The 17,743-nt window shown below is 40.2% G+C and overlaps 1 protein-coding gene across 1 annotated transcript; it reads right to left on the reverse strand.

Moving 5' to 3' along the window:
- Positions 1 to 547: 547 nt before the first annotated feature.
- Positions 548 to 17,411, reverse strand: FGF3 (fibroblast growth factor 3). The gene is made up of 3 exons (XM_058161863.1): positions 17,135 to 17,411; positions 11,207 to 11,310; positions 548 to 880 (listed from the first exon to the last, which is right to left on the reverse strand). The coding sequence occupies exons 1-3, from the start codon at positions 17,409 to 17,411 to the stop codon at positions 548 to 550; spliced, it is 714 nt and encodes a 237-aa protein (XP_058017846.1).
- Between the last annotated feature and the right edge of the window lie 332 nt (positions 17,412 to 17,743).

Genomic DNA, 17,743 nt, shown 5'->3' on the forward strand with positions numbered 1-17,743 from the left:
TTAGTTAATAGACATTCACAAATTAACTGGGCAACATACTTTAAAGTATTATTTTTAATAAATGAAAAATACAAAGAGCAAACATCTCACAAGAGCGTCTAGCCTGTTTTGATGGAGAAAGGAAAGGGTTTTCCCCCTAAAATAACTGTCTTCTCACAGGTAGCTTTGCCTAAACATAATTAATTAAAAGCTTATTAGAATAAAGTGACAGGCCTATTATGGACTAGGCTGAAATGCTCCCAGGGCATAAAAAAATTAAGAAACTGACAAGGAATACTCAAACTCATTATTTCATCATGATAACGTACATGCAAGCATGCTTTAATTTATTATATATCCTTAGCAATCGGATACACATCTAAACCAACTATTAGCAAGTATATTTGTGTGTGTGTGTGTGTGTGTGTGTGTGTGTGTGTGTGTGTGTGTGTGTGTACATGGAATCATTTGTTACTGGGTTCATATGGTTTAGCCAACAATATCCATGGAATAGTAGCTTTTTTTCGTCTTCGGATCCATCGTATTTTCCCCACTGGCAGAATGCTTCCTACTGTCCTCTCCTTCTTCTCTGGTTCTTATTTAGTGGCTTCAATAGGCTTTCTCTGTACTTAGCATTTGTATGGAATAGTTGGACCATATCATGGTCTTTGTTATCCAACACCCTAGGCAAAAAGAGAGATGATTTCTGGGTCCTACGGGTTTTGAAGCTCCTCCTGGGTCGTCCTTTCCCATTGATGGAGACATACCAGAGTCTCTCTGCACTAGCCTTGCGTTTGCTGCTAGTGCCATTGGGCACAGTCCGATATAAGCGGGATGCATAAGTGTTATAGCCCAACTCATGGATCCTTTCCACAAACTCGCATTCTGCGTTGTAGTTTTCCTGAAAAATAAGGACAGAAACCATCATTTTCAAAAAAAAGCAGCATGAACAACTGCAAGGAACAAAGCTCACTGCATTTGTTCTTATGAACGCTTTCAGTTAGGCTGAACATAAAAGGGATTTCCATTTATTTTAAATTTATTTTAAAATTTATTTTAAATTTTAGTAATTTTATGGGGGTGTATGTTATTTTAATTTTTGGGCAAATTTAAATCAGTTTTTTAAGGGTTGTTTTAACTATTGTGTATGTCTGTATTTTATCTGCCTGTTCACCGCCCTGAGTCCTTCGGGAGAAGGGCGTTATACAAATTAAAACATTATTATTATTATTATTATTATTATTATTATTATTATTATTATTATTATTATTATTATTATTATTATTATTATTATTTATAAAGGAGTTTTGATATCCAATCAGGGGTGGGCTGTTGGGGGTTCGCAGGGGTTCTGGAGAACCTCTAGCTAAGATTCTGTGCAATTTGGAAATCCCACTCCTGGTTGGCCCTGCCCTGCCCTGCCCCGCCCACCCCACCCCTCCCAGGAGTACCCACGTGGCCCATTTTGGATGTAGGTAAGTGCAGGGTGCGTGTGAAGGCTTGGGGGCGGCGAAAAATGGGCCTACTGGAAGTTCGGGAAGGCCAGAAACAGGCCCATATTCTGGGCTCCAGAGGGCCTCCGGAGCCTGGGGAGGGCAAAAATGCCCCCCCACCATGGTGCAGGAGGCTGACTAGGCCACGCCTACCATGGCCACGCCCAACCAGCAACCAGGCAGAGAACCCCTTGCTAAAAGAAGCCCGCCCCTGTATCCAATGACATCTCCTATTCTTATATATATCAAACAAAGCAAAGAACACTAGTCTTTACCTTCTTGCCTTTCTCCATGTAACAATAACAGTGATTATAAGATGATAAAAGCAAAAAAGTTTATGACAGTCTATTCTTGATTAATCCTGTGATTGATCATACTTTGCCTGCCAAACTTAGAATGAAAAATAGTGCCTGATGCTACCAGAGAATACCACTTTAGCAGAATATATTTCTCTTCCTCCTGCAACCCATATTTGACTTGTAAACTACCATAATTTACTAGGACTTCTGGTGGTTAACAGACAAGTATACATAGCATAATTTCCAGAATAAATAAATAAACACCTGTAAAAACAATATCATAACGAAAACCAAATGAGCACAGACAGAAGCTCAAATGGTAACCACTAAGCCCACAAAATATCTTTGAAAAAATGCTTTCAATTTCTTCCAAAAGAACCAACCAAGAAACTACAGGTAATCCTCAATTTACGATAGTTCATTTAGTGACCATTTGAAGTTACAACTGCACTGAAAAAAGTGACTTTTGACCATGCGTATGACTGTTGCAGCAGCCCCATGGTCATGTGATTGGCATTTGGATGCTTGGCAACTGACTCACATTTTTGACGGTTGCAGTTTCCTGGGGTCATGTGATTTCCTTTCGCAATCTTCTGACAGGCAAAGTCAGCGGGGAAACCGGATTCACTCAACAACTGCGTTACTAATTTAACAACTGTAGTGATTCGCTTAACAAATGTGGCAAGAAAAGTCGTAATATGGGGCAAAACCCACTTTACAAATTACTTCCTGAACAACATAAATTTTGGGCTCAATTTTGGTCGTAAATTGAGAACTACCTGTAGTCTAATCTCAACTGGGAGGCTGTTCTAGCAAATAGCTGTTCTCTGCCAAAGAAAAGGAACACTCTTCATGCTTCAACTCTCCAATACCCAACTTATTTCATAGAATTGGGAGCCCATCAATATGTTCTCCCAGGATAACTGAATGAACTGCACTATTACAATTGGAGAATGTAGCCTAAAAATTACTTGATGCCAAATCATATTGGTTAAAAACAGCACTTTGAAATGCACCTGAAAGGGTACTGGAAGCCTATGGAGGACCCAAAACACAGGTGTAATTCATTCCTTGTGATGTGTTCTACCTAATAGGTGATCATTGGATTTAAACTAATTATTCTTTTTAGATAATCTTCTGAGGCAGTCCCAAAGGGAGTCTAGGACAATTCGCTGGGACTAACTTGCTGAAGGACAACTTGCCATTGGATAATTCAATTAATCATTATTATTAATTTTTTTTATTTGCATTTATATCCCGCCCTTCTCCGAAGACTCAGGGCGGCTTACACTATGTTAAGCAGTAGTCTTCATCCATTTGTATATTATATACAAAGTCAACTTATTGCCCCCAATAATCTGGGTCTTCATTTTACCTACCTTATAAAGGATGGAAGGCTGAGTCAATCTTGGGCCTGGTGGGATTTGAACCTGCAGTAATTGCAAGCAGCTGTGTTAATAACAGACTGTCTTAGCAGTCTGAGCCACCAGATTATTAATAATAATTAATAATTATTATTAATGATTAATTAATCATTATTAATTATTAATCATTTCATTCAATTACTTTTATCGTTGGTTTTCATCAAAGTTATTTGTAACTCCTGTATTTTTGGATTGAATTTCTTTATTATTGTTATTATTATTGGCCTCAGTTCCATCAAAATGAATTAATTTCATTGGCTGATACAGTCCCACAGTGAGTTGTCCCACAATGAGTTGGCCAAGGCAAGTTGTCTCAACTATAATACATTACAATAATCTAAGTGGATGGTGAACCGGGTGTGAATTATTGTAGATCCCTCTTCACTATGGGACTGCAGTGAAATCTAGCTCCCACTTCAGGGAGCTAATCACCATTGGCCAAGGCCTCTGCCCTCCACCTGCCTAATAAGCAAAAGCCATGAATGTAGAAAGAACCCTAAGCAGAGGTGGGTTTCAGCAGGTTCTGACCACTTCTGGAGAACCGGTAGCTGAAATTTTGAGTAGTTCAGAGAACCAGTAGTAAAAATTCTGACTGGCCCTGCCCCCATCTATTCTCTGCCTCCCTAGTCCCAGCTGATTGGGAGGAAATGGGGATTTTGCAGTAACCTTCCCCTGGATTGGGAAGGGAATGGAGATTTTGCAGTATCCTTCCCCTGCCACACCCACCAAGCCACAAAATGCCCACCAAGCCACACCCACAGAACTGGTAGTAAAAAAATTTGAAATCCACCACTGACCCTAAGTCATGGACTTGCTCCTTCAGAAGCAATGCTTCTTCATCTAGAGACAACACTAGGTGCTGACAGAGAGCCACAATACATAGACAGCAACTCAGTCAAGTTTAATTCAAATTTAACCTGTTCTGTCCCATCCAGATCTGGGCCCTGGGACAAAATATCACCAGCATCTTCAGTCTTGCCCAGGGTAGCATACTAAATGATATCATACCCCAAAGTGACTTCCGACAGTTGTTCTGTCTAGTAAGTAGTTCTTGCTAGAGAAAGAATTAAGCCATGAGGCAAAGGGGTGGCCACTGGCTCAGTCTCTACCATCAGTACCAAGCAAACCACTACTAAGGAAAGAGTAGAACAGGCCTTCAAACTCGCGGCCTGTGAGCCAAATGCATAATTGTAAAAAAAAAATCCTAACAAACAACAAACTACTGATATTGTAAACAAAAAAAAAAACATTTTTTAACCTTACTTCCATTCTCTCAAAACAAGGACAGTAGCAGTAGACAGTTAAGTACTTAAAATCTAGATGCGAGCTATCTATGAAACTCTCTTTGTGCCAATTTCTCATAGATACATTTCTTCATTTAGTTTCCAGTCCTCACACATTTCATTCCTGAATTTTGCAGTTCTAAATTCTCTGCATTTCTAAATATAATTGCTACTATTCTGGAATGATGTGTGTTTTTTTGTGTTTTTTTTGTTTTAAAGTTGTAGAGAATTCTCAATCAGCCCAGCAGATGGAGTAAATTTGCCTGTAAAACCAAGGCTGTAAATATCATGCTTGAAACTGTACTGCATAAGCAGACCACTAACGCAAATAACGTTTAGAAAAGCCGATAACACAATTTCCCATACAGTCATTTATTAGTTATTTTACTATTTATGATGTGATATCAGGAAGAGAGGATCTATGAGGATTCTAAGCAAGAGTCTAATCTGATTTGAGCAATGTATTTCTACACTGGGGAGAATCTAAGGTTTTCTCCTAGACAGCTCAGCATTTTGTTTGATAGTTCCAACTCTTCATAGCAATAGAAAAGTTATCTACTTTAGTATTACTAGGTGGGAAAAGCTTCAACCTTGCCTTCCAAATGAACTTAACTGAAAGGGTAAGGCTTCTCAGCAAAGAATAATTAATGCACCCAAAATTGTATAAATATTAGCCTCACTACCATCACCACTGCCCCTGAAATTTCAATTCAACAGTAGTTCAATTGCTACCATTTTACCTCAGGGGAACCCAACTGTACTTCCAGGAAGCAGAGTCTCCTCTGTTTACGTGAAGAAGATGCTTTTTTTCTCTCATAGCAGGAAGATTTTTATATCCGTATCTCTGTATCTGTATATGTCATGCATATTGATGTGGGCACATGCATGTATCAAAAAGATGTCTGTTAGCCACCCCACCCGCCCACCTACTCTCATCGTAGGAATCATCAGGAGTCCTTTCAACTTTATTTAGCATCCCTATTACATTTTCCAATAGGCTCAGGAACTGAATGGCTTCATACTCAAATCCATACGTTCCCTGGAACAGGGAAAAGATCAGTTTTGATTCATCAACATGGATTGTTACTGCCCTTTTCCTCTTTTCAAGAATCCTAGAAAAGAGTTTCTTTGGGTTTTATAACTAATCTACCAGGTTTTATGTAATCTGGTGGTACTCGATTACTTCTCTAAACAACTTGTTTTATTCCATACTGTGTCCATATTCCATCCTTTAGATATCTTCAAGTTTTCTGAAACCATGAGAATAATCTTACTTCTGAAAAAGACTTAGAATCCACTCTGCATTTTTTTTTGGAAAGCTTTATTTCAACTACAGTATCTAGGAAATAAAACTACTCCATCCTTCACAGTGGTAAAGCAAAGATAATACTCTTTGTGATTATTGTGTAAATCACTGAGACAATTGGGTTGACTTCTACATATGCTGAATTTGCTTATAATAATTCAGTTCATGCCTCCACTCAAATGTTGATCATTTATGTCACCTATTACAGCTATGTTTGTATACAGCTATGATCCCTATTAGTTACCAAACACTTCAGGACTCTCCCCATTCCATAGACCAGGGGTCCCAGGCCACCGCTGGGCCTTGAATCATTTGAAACTGCAGAAGGGGCAGGCAAGCACATGCGCACATGCACCTCTCCACTTGCCCGAGCAGCAGGCAAGTGCACGGGGCAGGCATGCATGTCTGATGCTGGCATAAATGAAGCTGTGTACACGTACGCTAGCTTGACTGCCACCGTGCAGAACCATCCCCACCTCCCTCCCACCAGTCCGCAAAGGTTGGGAAACTATGCCATCCATTCTCTTCAGGAACTTCAAACCACTTAGTGTCTTAAGGATCAACCAGATCAAGTCAAGGTCTCCAGAAGTATTCTGCTAATCACCACCACCACCCAACAACTCCCTCCATGGCTCTTCGACACAATATCTGGTTTTCTCACAGATTTCTTCCTTCCACACAACCCTCTAAGTAATGGAAGGCCAGGTTTGTTAGACCATTCCCTGTAATTTCACAAATCATTCCCATGGCCTTTTGTCTGCAGCTTCCATTTTTCCATTAGCTGAAAATAAATCATTATTTCCACCATTCCCTCCTGGTACTGGAATACTTTATTGCTCCGAATACAAGGATACAAGGAAGAGGAAGAATTCAAGGCAGAACATATTTTGGGCTTATGGCATGGGAAAACCAGACTGGAATATTTTGATTAATTGGAAAGACATTGTAGATGCAAATCACATCTCCTTTGAGATTTTCATTTTTACACACTCGGGTTTCCTAATTAGCTAATCAATATTGCCAAGATTTTTGATTCTGAAGTGACAGGAGAGCTAATTGCGGACATCATGGGAGATATTTCTTACAACTAATGAAAGAAAATGCAAAACGTGCCCCCATTTAAAGGCGAGAGGGAGAATTCCTAGTTCAAGGAGTTCCTGGTGAAGAAAAAGAAAATGAAACATTGTCCAAGAGAAGAAAAGATTGAGAGACCAGGACGGGAGACCTGATCTATTCCAGCTGAAGAAGAGATGGAGAACTGTCCTTCCTAATACTTCTGCTAGGAGAAGAGAGCCACCAGGAAAGCTTCAGAAAAGAAATGGAAATAAAAAGATTACAATCCTCTCTACCCAAGCAGAATCAGAATGGAATCAGCATCAAATCATACGGTATCTTGAAAAATCAAGATATCAAAGGAGTCAAAGGAGAAAATCGGGAAGGAGGTGGCACAAGCAATTCCTAATTATTATATAAGCAATAAGCAGATGTTTCCCAATCTCATAACATAACAGTAACAGTAACAGAGTTGGAAGGGACCTTGGAGGTCATCTAGTCTAACCCCCTGCTCGTGCAGGGGATCTATACTAGGGATTCAAACTGCCGAACTGCTGACCTTTCTGATTGACAAGCTCAGTGTCTTAGCTACTGAGCCACCTAGCCAGGCAAATCTCAAAGCCATGGAAATCTCAAATGTCAAAGCCATGTAAATAACAGCCAAAGGCAAGAGGAAAAGACCTAGAATCTAGAAAGCCCAGCAGCAGATATTTATAAATAGGTCTTGCTGCCAGAGGCCTCATTTTTGCAATAGTTCTATAAAATCTAGAAATAGAATCCTATTCAGGAATGGCTTTACCAGTATTTCTCATCCTCAAGCCTGCTGGCTGAGGAATTCTGGGAGTTGAAGTCCACACATCTTAAAGTTGCTGAAGCTGAGAAACCCTGGGTTATACTGATAATTCAAGAAGCACTGAGCTTACCTGTGTTCCTAAAAGTCACAACTGTGTCACTATTTCAAAAAAATATATTCCCATGTACAGGCCAGTTGCCTATATTGTAAAGACTTGCACGTATAAACCCGTACAAAACTTTCTTCTGTGTTTGGAGTTGTGTGGAAGGGTTCACACAAGCAGTTCATACAATCATGATGCTTAGGCCAAAAAACATTCTTTTTTTAAAAAAATAATAATAATATTACAATGCAACTTTTGGAGGGAAAATTTTGCTTACTATCATTTGTCTGATGAGTGGAATCTTTTTCCTTGTACCTTAATGAAGGCTAGTTCTTCTTTCATAACAAAAGCTGAGAAACAATAAATTATATGGAATGACAGGAATTGACAACCAGCCTCCTCTCTGCTCTGATGCCAATGCCCAGTGAGCATCATTTAGGTGTCATGTAAGATATTTCTTCACCAGAAATGTTGTTTAGGTGTCATGTAAGATATTTTGTCACCAGATCAGAAAATTAACTCCACAGGAAAACTAAAACTTTGAGATATATAGGTAGCCTTCATTTACTAACCACAACTGAAACTGACAATTCTGACAACCACTAAGAACTGTGGTTGCTAAGCAGAAAAATCACATGACTGTACCAGACTTATGAAGAGACTTCTATTGCTGCCATTAAACATATCCCCACAGTCATTAAGGAATGGCTGTGACTTGCAATTTCTCGTCCATGTTATCCCTTAATTATGCTTGTTGGAAGCAAGTTTTGAAACTTGCAAATGGCAAACACATGTTTTCAGGAGGCTGCAACAGTCAGGTCTAGGATAACCTGGTATGGTCAGCTCAGCACCATCAAGTCACCTCTGCCAAGTTGTTGCAGGACAACTCAACATGGCCAATTCACCACAGAGATGGCATGGGCAACCAGAGAGAAAGCCAGGCAGGTGAGCGAGCAGGCAGAGCATAGAGATGGCAGACAGGGGCTTCCCAAGGAGGGAGAGTAGGGCAGGTGGATGAGTGAACAGGTGGGCAGGGCACAGAGCGGCTGGCGGCAGCTGGGGTCTTCCCATTATCACACACCCTGCTGCCACCACTGCCATGCCGAATGGGAACTTGGCATAGCAGTGGCAGAGATGGGTGTGAAAATGAGACACGCCGACCCTCCACCATCTCCCCATCATCCGCCCTGCCCACTGCTGCTAACATTGAACAGCCCAAATATTGCCACCATCATCAAACAGCCGACGGTGGCAGCAGCACTAAGATGTGTGTGTGTGTGTGTGTGTGTGTGAAAATTGGAAGTTTCCAGGCACCACCTCCGCTCTGTGCTCTGACTATACACTTGCCTGCCCACCTGGCTTTCCCTTCAGCTGCCTACAGCAAGTTCTCCTTATGGTGAATTGTCTATGTTGAATTGTTCTGCGACAACTTGGCAGTGGTAATTCGGCAGAGGTAACTTGGTGGTAGCAAGCTGGCCATGCCGAGCTGGCCATGCTGAGCTGGCCGCACCGAGTTAGCCATTCCAGCGACCGTCATAAATGCATGTTGGTTGCCAAACACCCAGATGGCAATCACAAGGCCACAGATGAAAGGATTGGTCTCAAAGCTGTTTTTTCCCAATAGTCATAACTTTGAACAATCACTAAACAACGCAGTCAGTAAGCAAGGACTACTTGTAATAATAGAATCATTAAAAGTCTGGTTGTACTTACCTCTTCCTCCTCCTTATACATCAGTGAATTAGGGAGGCTTTATTCTATTCAAATGCTATCTTGTGAGTTTAAAAAATGCTTGAGCCCCCTTTTGTCTGGCAATGGCTCCTGGATAGCTCGGTCAAGGACATATTGCTCACTTTCTACAATTTTTAATGCTTAAATAGAATACTTTATAGAATAGAATAGAATTCTTTATATTCTTTATAGAAATTATGACCTATTAATAAAACTGGACTCTTAATTTCCACTTTAAAAACAATAACAAAAGAAACCAATTCTTTTATTCCTTATTAACTATTTAGAGAACTCCTGTTGCTTATTCTAAAAGCTATTTTCTGTTAAGATTATGTGGATTGTGAGGTAACAGTATTTAAAGATAAAGTACAGGTTCCCCTCACACATATGTGTTACTCATTCCCGACTCTAGGGGGCGGTGCTCATCTCCGTTTCAAAGCTGAAGAGCCAGCGGTGTCCGAAGATGTCTCTGTGGTCATGTGGCCAGCATGACTAAACATCAAAGGCGCATGGAATGCTGTTACCTTCCCACCAAAGGTGGTTCTTATTTTTCTACTTGCATTTTTTACGTGCTTTCAAACTGCTAGGTTGGCAGAAGCTTGGACAAGTAACGGGAGCTCACCCCTTTATACAGCACTTGGGATTCAAACCACTGAACTGTCAACCTTTCGATTGACAAGCTCAGCCTCTTAGCCAGTGAGCCACGCGTCCCTAACAGTGTTTAAATAGATCAATTATACTTTGAGTTGATCTCCAGTAATTAATTGACAATGACTTTAAGTAGCTCATCTCTCAATTTTAACATCTCACCTGGAAAGGAAAGCTACCTGATGCCAGTGTCAAGGGGACTGATAAACATTCTAGTGCTGTGCTAAGGTAAAATATAAGTCTACATAGTAAATAAAAAAATAAAAAATTTCCCAATCACCTTAACTGATGCTATTGTTCCTATATTTCTTTCTTTCTTTTTTTTCTTTTTTTAAGACAGGGGATGAAAAGAGGGGAAACAACTTGAATATCCAAGGCACAAATTATGCACGGTTTATGACAGAAAATGCTCCTGGTCTGCTTGCATGAAGGCTCAGTTAAATAATATTCTATATTAATCTTATTATGGAATAGTGAAGAGTAGATTCTCAGTCTGTTCCAAGATGCCTTCACAGCAATATCTTTGCAATCAAGGGATTTGCAGAATGATTGACACATTCATTCAACCTGCAAGTGCCTCTGGAACCACATCTCTGCCATTAGATCCCAGTTTTATGTGCTCTAAAAAATTTTTGCCAATGGGTTTCCTATGCAGAGTTTCCTCTCCTTTTTTTTGAAAAGCTTCCTTGTCACATCATCAGTTCTACAATTCCTTGATGATCTCCTTACCTGAATCAGTTGTTTACAATCCCTAAACCAGAGATCCTCAAAACATAAATGTTTTGTTTTTAATGTGTAAGTAGGATTATTTGAATTCCTATCCTGCTGCATGCATGAAAAGTGAATGAGTGTGCCTCATGCTTGCAGTCATGTTTCAGCTAAAAGATGCTAAGTATTGGCTGCTTAATCCCCCAAATAAAACCAAAGCACATATTTTTGTTCTTTACAAATGTCCCTCCATAGGCACCTAGTATTTCTGCCCTTTTGACTACAATGGAGTTTAAATCCCCATTGAAAATGATGGGCACTCTACTTGGTGGATGCTTTAGCCGGCTTGCCATAGTTAAGATGCCTCTTTTTTAAATAGTACTTACTGAAGCATAAAGTCGGCCTCTTTTGTTCATGGCCAGGTATCTGCCCGAAAAACAGCCTTTGATAGCAACAATCCCAATGTCCACTGCGGTTATTTCCAGAATACCTAAAAGGAAAATGTAAGATCTATTTAGACGGCTCACAGACGTATCATTTCATTGTGTATTGGTATTGTTGTTATTTTACAAATTTTAGAAACTTTAAATACTACATGTCAAGGAAATCAGAGGGAAATCCTTAACCTTTATTCAGAAATGAGACCATTGGATTTCATTGGACTGTTATTATTTTTTTGCTTCATATTGAACAAGTTCTAAGTTTTTGTTTATTTTTGTGAGATGTTCCCCACCACTCCCCACTTCTGAGTACCATTTGACCAACATCTGACCTAATCAATATCTTCAGAATTGGTATTTCTTTATGCAAAGTCTCTTTTATTCCAACTGTCTCTCCAATAGAGTTGAAACATCCTCCCATTTTACTACAAGGAAAAAATGAAAATGATGAATTATTGACTGACACTTGGCCTGAGCAGGAATTTGGACCCAGTTTTGTTTTTTTTTGTCCTTGACTCTTAAACTAGTAATATTAAACTATCTTAAATGTTACTTCCATGTGGAAATCATTATGCTTAGTAAGTAACACCACCACACAGCATACCAGCATTTACTCTTTCATAATCAATTCCGGATGATTAAAAATGACAACACTCAAGACGATAAGATGGGAATTGTTAGAAATAAACCCTTAATAGTAAATCCACAGCTGTTTGATTGAGACTGAACTGTTTCAAAAAGAAAAAGAAAGAAAGAAAGGCTCTGACATTGAACTAGAGGTTCACCTAATCCTATATGTCTATAAAAAGTTTAAATCCCCTTTAATGCCTTTCTTAGGGGTCCAAGAGTGCTTGACTTATTGAAACAAATCACAAAGCTGCCCATTTGGGGACAATACCCTTGTTGAGGTTTCTGGAGGGCAAAATGGAGGAACAGAAGAGGCTGCCACATCTAAGAGCTGGGATGGACAATGAAGGGGGTAGTCAGTTAGAAGTCAATGTATCCTTGGGGAAAGGACAAAGTGGCTGCCTACCTCCAATTCAGAGAAAAGAACTTCTTTAATCCATGAAAGAACCAAGAAAGATTGCACATATTATTTATCAAAGGACTGTTCTAAACTTTATAATGAATAACAAAAAGTCTGGAATGCAGATACAGCAGTTACAGAGGTATATAGGCAATATATATATTTATAGGCAATCCTTGCTCTCTAACTAGTGTTCATGCTTACACACACCTATATCCACACACATACATATCACGCTCGTACATAGAGGAACCAATGTTAAGGTGGTGGACCAGAACGGGGATATCCAGGTTCTAGTCTTCCCTTAGGAATGGAAGTTGGATTCTCTCTCTCTTTCTCTCTCTGCTTTAGACTTGGAATTTGAGAAATATGTATCTGGCACTGGACCAGCACAGGAGACTATGGTCTATAACTTTCCATGAAAATGACTATACCACGCAGAGGATTAATTTGGGTTGATAATAATGTCACACATGGCAACATGGAGAGAGACAGGGACAAAAAAAAGACTCAGTCTAAGGCCCACAGAACACTACATAATTTTTTAAAAAGTCATTTCAAAAAAGTCACAAGAGGAGACATGTTTTACATACCTGTAAAATGCATATATTACATTTATAGGCATTTCTTGGGGAGGGAATCTTTAATTGTATGTGGAATAATTAAACATTTGAGAAAATCAAATAATAGCATAGAAATGATACATGAAGATATTTATTATTTACATTTCAGATTATGCCACCAGTTATTTCAGCAATTCACTATCACTGATACTATCCCATGTACTCAATCTTTTAAATCCTGAAGTCTTGAAATTCTGTCAGTACTTTAAAATTGTATTGGCAACAGCACATATGTCCATACAACTCTCAAAATACAATCTTCAAATTATACCTGTTAGGATGATTTAGGATTTAATATAAATCGTATCTGTGCTACTGGAATAACTCTATTGGCAGAAGCTATGGCAATAGAGTAGTATCAGGGATAGAAAGGCCTTATCTGAACCGCAAATTCAGACATTATTGTGTACACCTATGTTCACACAATGTTACACTGAGAAACAAAAGAATGTAAATCAGATTGTTCCATTGTAACCAATGGAAAACCATGAACTTCATCTTGCTTCCTGTTAAACAAGCACAGTGTAGGACTTTGACTATTTCCATTGTTAAACATTTAGCAATGGTTAATGGATACCATAGAAAGGGGAACTACTAACCCCATCATATGTCTATCAGTCTCAGACTTCAACATCTTAAATATGAACATTTAGTGCCTGTTTATTTAGTCCTCTAAGTGATCATTTTTATGCAGAACTCCAGACGAAATGAAGAGTAAGTTTTGTCCCTAAGATTTTATCGTTTTAATAGGAAGGCCATCTTAGATTTACCAAGCACGACAAAGTGGGAGTGGGTGAATTAAAATCAAGATATTTGTTTTTTTAATACAAATGACTGCAGAAAAGGGGGATATTAATGATGGAAACTGACTGTCAGCTTGGGCCAGCCAGCTATTGGTCACCAGCATTTTAAGCCATATATGTAGACTGCCAATATATAAACTTATTATGTTTAAAGTATACAGTAGAGCTATTGTTTGAGCCATCAGGGTACTTTCAAATAGGTAAGCTCCATTTAAGACTGCAGCGACTGATGCTTACATTGGTGAATTCATCCATAAGGGCCACAGAAGCTCCAGAGACAGCTCCTAATTCCTCTTTCTCCTTCATCTCTATAACTGAAAACAGTTTAGCAAAGGAGATCCTTTTTCTTACAGATCAAGTGGAAGTGTCCAGATGAAGATTTAGCTGTTCTACCTCTTAAAGGTAGAACTTTAACATTCCCTTTCAAGGCACAGTCTTAACTGCAGCTTGCATATATCAAGAGAGTTGTGATATAATAGACAATCCTATATTGCACGTGAGATTTGGCCTACTGAATATTTGGGGGAAAGTGCTTTCCTTCATTCATTGTAAGTCATTTCTATTTAGATCTGTCCCAGCAAGGACATAGAAAGCTGTATTATTTTCTCCTCTCATAGCATCTTTGCTTAGCCTAAGGGTAACCTCTATCTAATGCACCTAAAAGCTGGGTGCCTGTGCAGACCCTTATATTTCATCGTTTGGAACAGTTAAGGGAACATTCAGCTCTTCCTATTCCAATTGGCTTTAATTCATAGTAGTTTTTAAAAAAGAAAACTTTGGCTAGATCATGCCCTCAATGATACTTCGCTGATAGGTGACATCTACATAAGGAGCTCTGCTAGAAATGATAGAAAAGTCTGTCTTGGTGCCTATCATACATACATGCCTGGTGTTCTTGGGTGCCAACGCATCAGGAGATGAATGATGTATGCAATCAATCCGATTTCTGAATGCCATGTCTACCTTGCAAAGGAGAACAATGTTTTTTTCAACTGATCTGTCACTGGTTAAGTGCTATTTCCTTAAAACAGGGCATAATTTCCTCTGCTCTAAATACCCAAACTTTGCCAAGACAAACAAAACAAGATTAATGGGAGGAAAGGAGGGAACCGAAAACCAAACACCAGGATGAGATGAACAGACTGAAGTGTGAAAGTCATCTTGATGTGTTATTTACACATCTTTTGGGGTAGTTACCCTGACCCTCCGCCCCCACATATCCAGCTTTGTGTCATAAAGGGAAGAAGGGATCTAAAGCCTTAAAGAGCCATGGGAAATCACACCTTCTGGAAAGAGAAACCAAGTGACAGCCACTCACTTATCCTGGTCTTTTGCAAATTCCAGAGTGCAAGTTTTTTTAAAAAACAAACAAACACAAAAAAACCTGAGGCTTCCAACTGCAGAACTGCATCCTTAGAGAGAGGGAAAGGGTAGCAGGCAAAGCAGAGGTGCTGAGGTGCGGTGCAAAGATTTCTAAGAACAGGGACAAAAAGTTCTGCACACTGAACCATATTCTATTTCAAGAAGACCTGAAAATCCTTTTCTTTGTACTTCAAGCATTCTAGCCAAGCATCTGAAGGAATAGCCTGGGATCTGTGTGTGTAATATAAACTGGTTACACCAAATCATTTCTATTCCTCTCTTCTCATCATCCAATAGCAAGAGAGAAGCTTCTTTTATCCCCAATACAATAGCCAAGCTATCTCCAACCTGATGCCTTCCAGATAATGTTACATCACAATTTCCATGTTGATTGGAGATTGGGTCCAAGATGTTAGGTGTTACCAGGCTAGATAAAATTGTGATTCGGTGACAGATTTTTTTTCCTTCTATATCTACATTCCACAAAGACTATTTTATCTTATGTGTTAAATTCCACAAAATATTCACTATACCAAGTGAGAAGTAGAAATAGAGGAAGATAACTCAAAAGCTACTAAGACTCACAATCTCAGACACGATTGTGAATGGAACTGAATTCTTTCCCAGGGCATTCTACCATGGTTGAAAATTTGGGGGTACATAGTATTAATTCTAAGACTAACTTCCAAGTAAAACTGTGTTATTTCAAGTCTCCAGTGTATTCTGTGCTCCTAACAGCCTAGGGTCTGCTTCATTGGGAAGGTAACAGGAGAATTGATATGGTACCAGTTCACAAACAGCCTTGTAACTTAGAGACTTTTTTAGTTGCTCCTGAAGTAGGAAACAATGTTAATATGGTGAAAACGAAACGGCAATTATCTCTGCTATTAGGACAAGCTTCTCTTAAGCGCTGACAGTCATGTTTTGGAGATTCTTGAGTGTCTGGCAAAGCCAATCTGGAGATCTGACTGTCCTGACACATATTCTCTTGACCTTTTTACCTTGAGTATCAAGAAGGCTAACATCTGAACTGTTATACATTTCCAGATGGGAATATATTTCCTGGATTTTTCAGTTTTATTTTGTTCCTTTATTCCAAGGATTTCTTTCCCAGTTGTTTCACCCCACTAATGCTTAAGCGGAATTGAAACACTGGGAAGCATTTTCCTCTCCCAACCCCAGTAAAACTTCCTGGCTGCAAAGGCATCGCCTCTACTTAAATCACCCATTCTAGATCTTGCCCAGGGATCGCCTTTGGTGTGGATGGGGGCAGGCAAGCTCGGAATGTTTGTTGTGGCTACGGTCTGGCTTTAGGCTAAGCCATGGTCTTGGCTGGCATCTCCCATCAACTCTCAACAGATAAACCTTTGCATTCCTCAGGACCTGAACAGACTTTTCTACACAGCTAATCCACCTATGCGAACTTTTCTACAGGAGGACTGTAAAGCGCCTTGAGCGCCCTGAACAGAGAAGCGATAAAAATTTGTGTCTGTCTGTCTTTTTTTCTTTCTTCCTTCCTTCCTTCCTTCCTTCCTTCTTTCTTTTTCTTCCTTCCTTCCTTCTTTCTTTCTTTCTTTCCTTTTTTCTTCCTCTTTCCTTCTTTCTTTCCTTCTTTCTTCTTTCTTTCCTTCTTTCTTTTTTCTTTCTCTTTCTTTCTTTCTTTTTCTTTCTCCCTTCCTTTCTTCTTTCTTTTTCTTCCTTCCTTCTTTCCTTCCTTCCTTCCTTCCTTCTTTTCTTCTTTCTTTCTTTCCTTCTTTTTTCTTTCTCCCTTCCTTCCTTCTTTCTTTTTCTTCCTTCCTTCCTTCTTTCTCTTTCTTTCCTTATTTCTTTCTTTTCCTTCCTTCCTTCCTTCCTTCCTTCCTTCCTTTTTTATGAAATAAATGAACAGCGTTTCAGCCCTGGTATTGGAGGAGGACAGAAATGCTGCTTCCTTGGAAATCAGGGCCAAAGAAGCACCGGCGGGGCTTCGATTCAAGAGCGAGAGCAAAAGGGCTAAAACTAGCGGCCAACTGCGGGGGACTGGCAGGGCGGGAGAGAGAAGCCACCCCGAGGTACTCACTGAAGACGCTGTTCTTCTCCAAGGTGCCGTTGATTTTGCCGTTGGCATGAATCTGAAGGTGGTACTTAGTGGCGCAGTAGAGCTTCCTCCGCCGAGGCGCTCCGCCGAGATGCTCGTAAACGCCGCCGCGCCCGCCGGCATCTCTGCGCCAGCGCGGGTCGCACGCTTCTCCTTCTCGGGCACAGGCAGGAGCCGGCGGAGGTAGCTCGACAGCCGCACACCCGAGGATGCCCGGCGCCTGCAAGAGACTCAGCAGGACGAGCCAGGTTGTCACCATTGTGCATGATGGCCGAGGCGGCGCTCAGCTTGGAGCGGAGGACAGCCCCGCGGGACCCATTCAAGAGGTCTGTGCTGGAAAGGAGGCAGCCCGCCGAAGTTGCACAGGCGCACCGGATCCGGTGGGGAACGACTGACTGGGCTTGTCGTCCTTGGTGGCTGCGGCTTTCGCTAGTAGCTGGGGCACAAGCGGGGGAGGCTGTTTGTTTGTTTATTTGTTTCAATCAGCGTCGATTTCGCCCCCCTCCTCCTCCTCCTCTCCCCCACCCAAATCTGTTTTAGATCTGAGTGAATTGAAAGATGCCCGAGGAAGTCTCAACTCTTGGAATTAGG

Source organism: Ahaetulla prasina, chromosome 1 (assembly GCF_028640845.1).
Source record: "Ahaetulla prasina isolate Xishuangbanna chromosome 1, ASM2864084v1, whole genome shotgun sequence".
Lineage (NCBI taxonomy): Eukaryota > Metazoa > Chordata > Lepidosauria > Squamata > Colubridae > Ahaetulla > Ahaetulla prasina.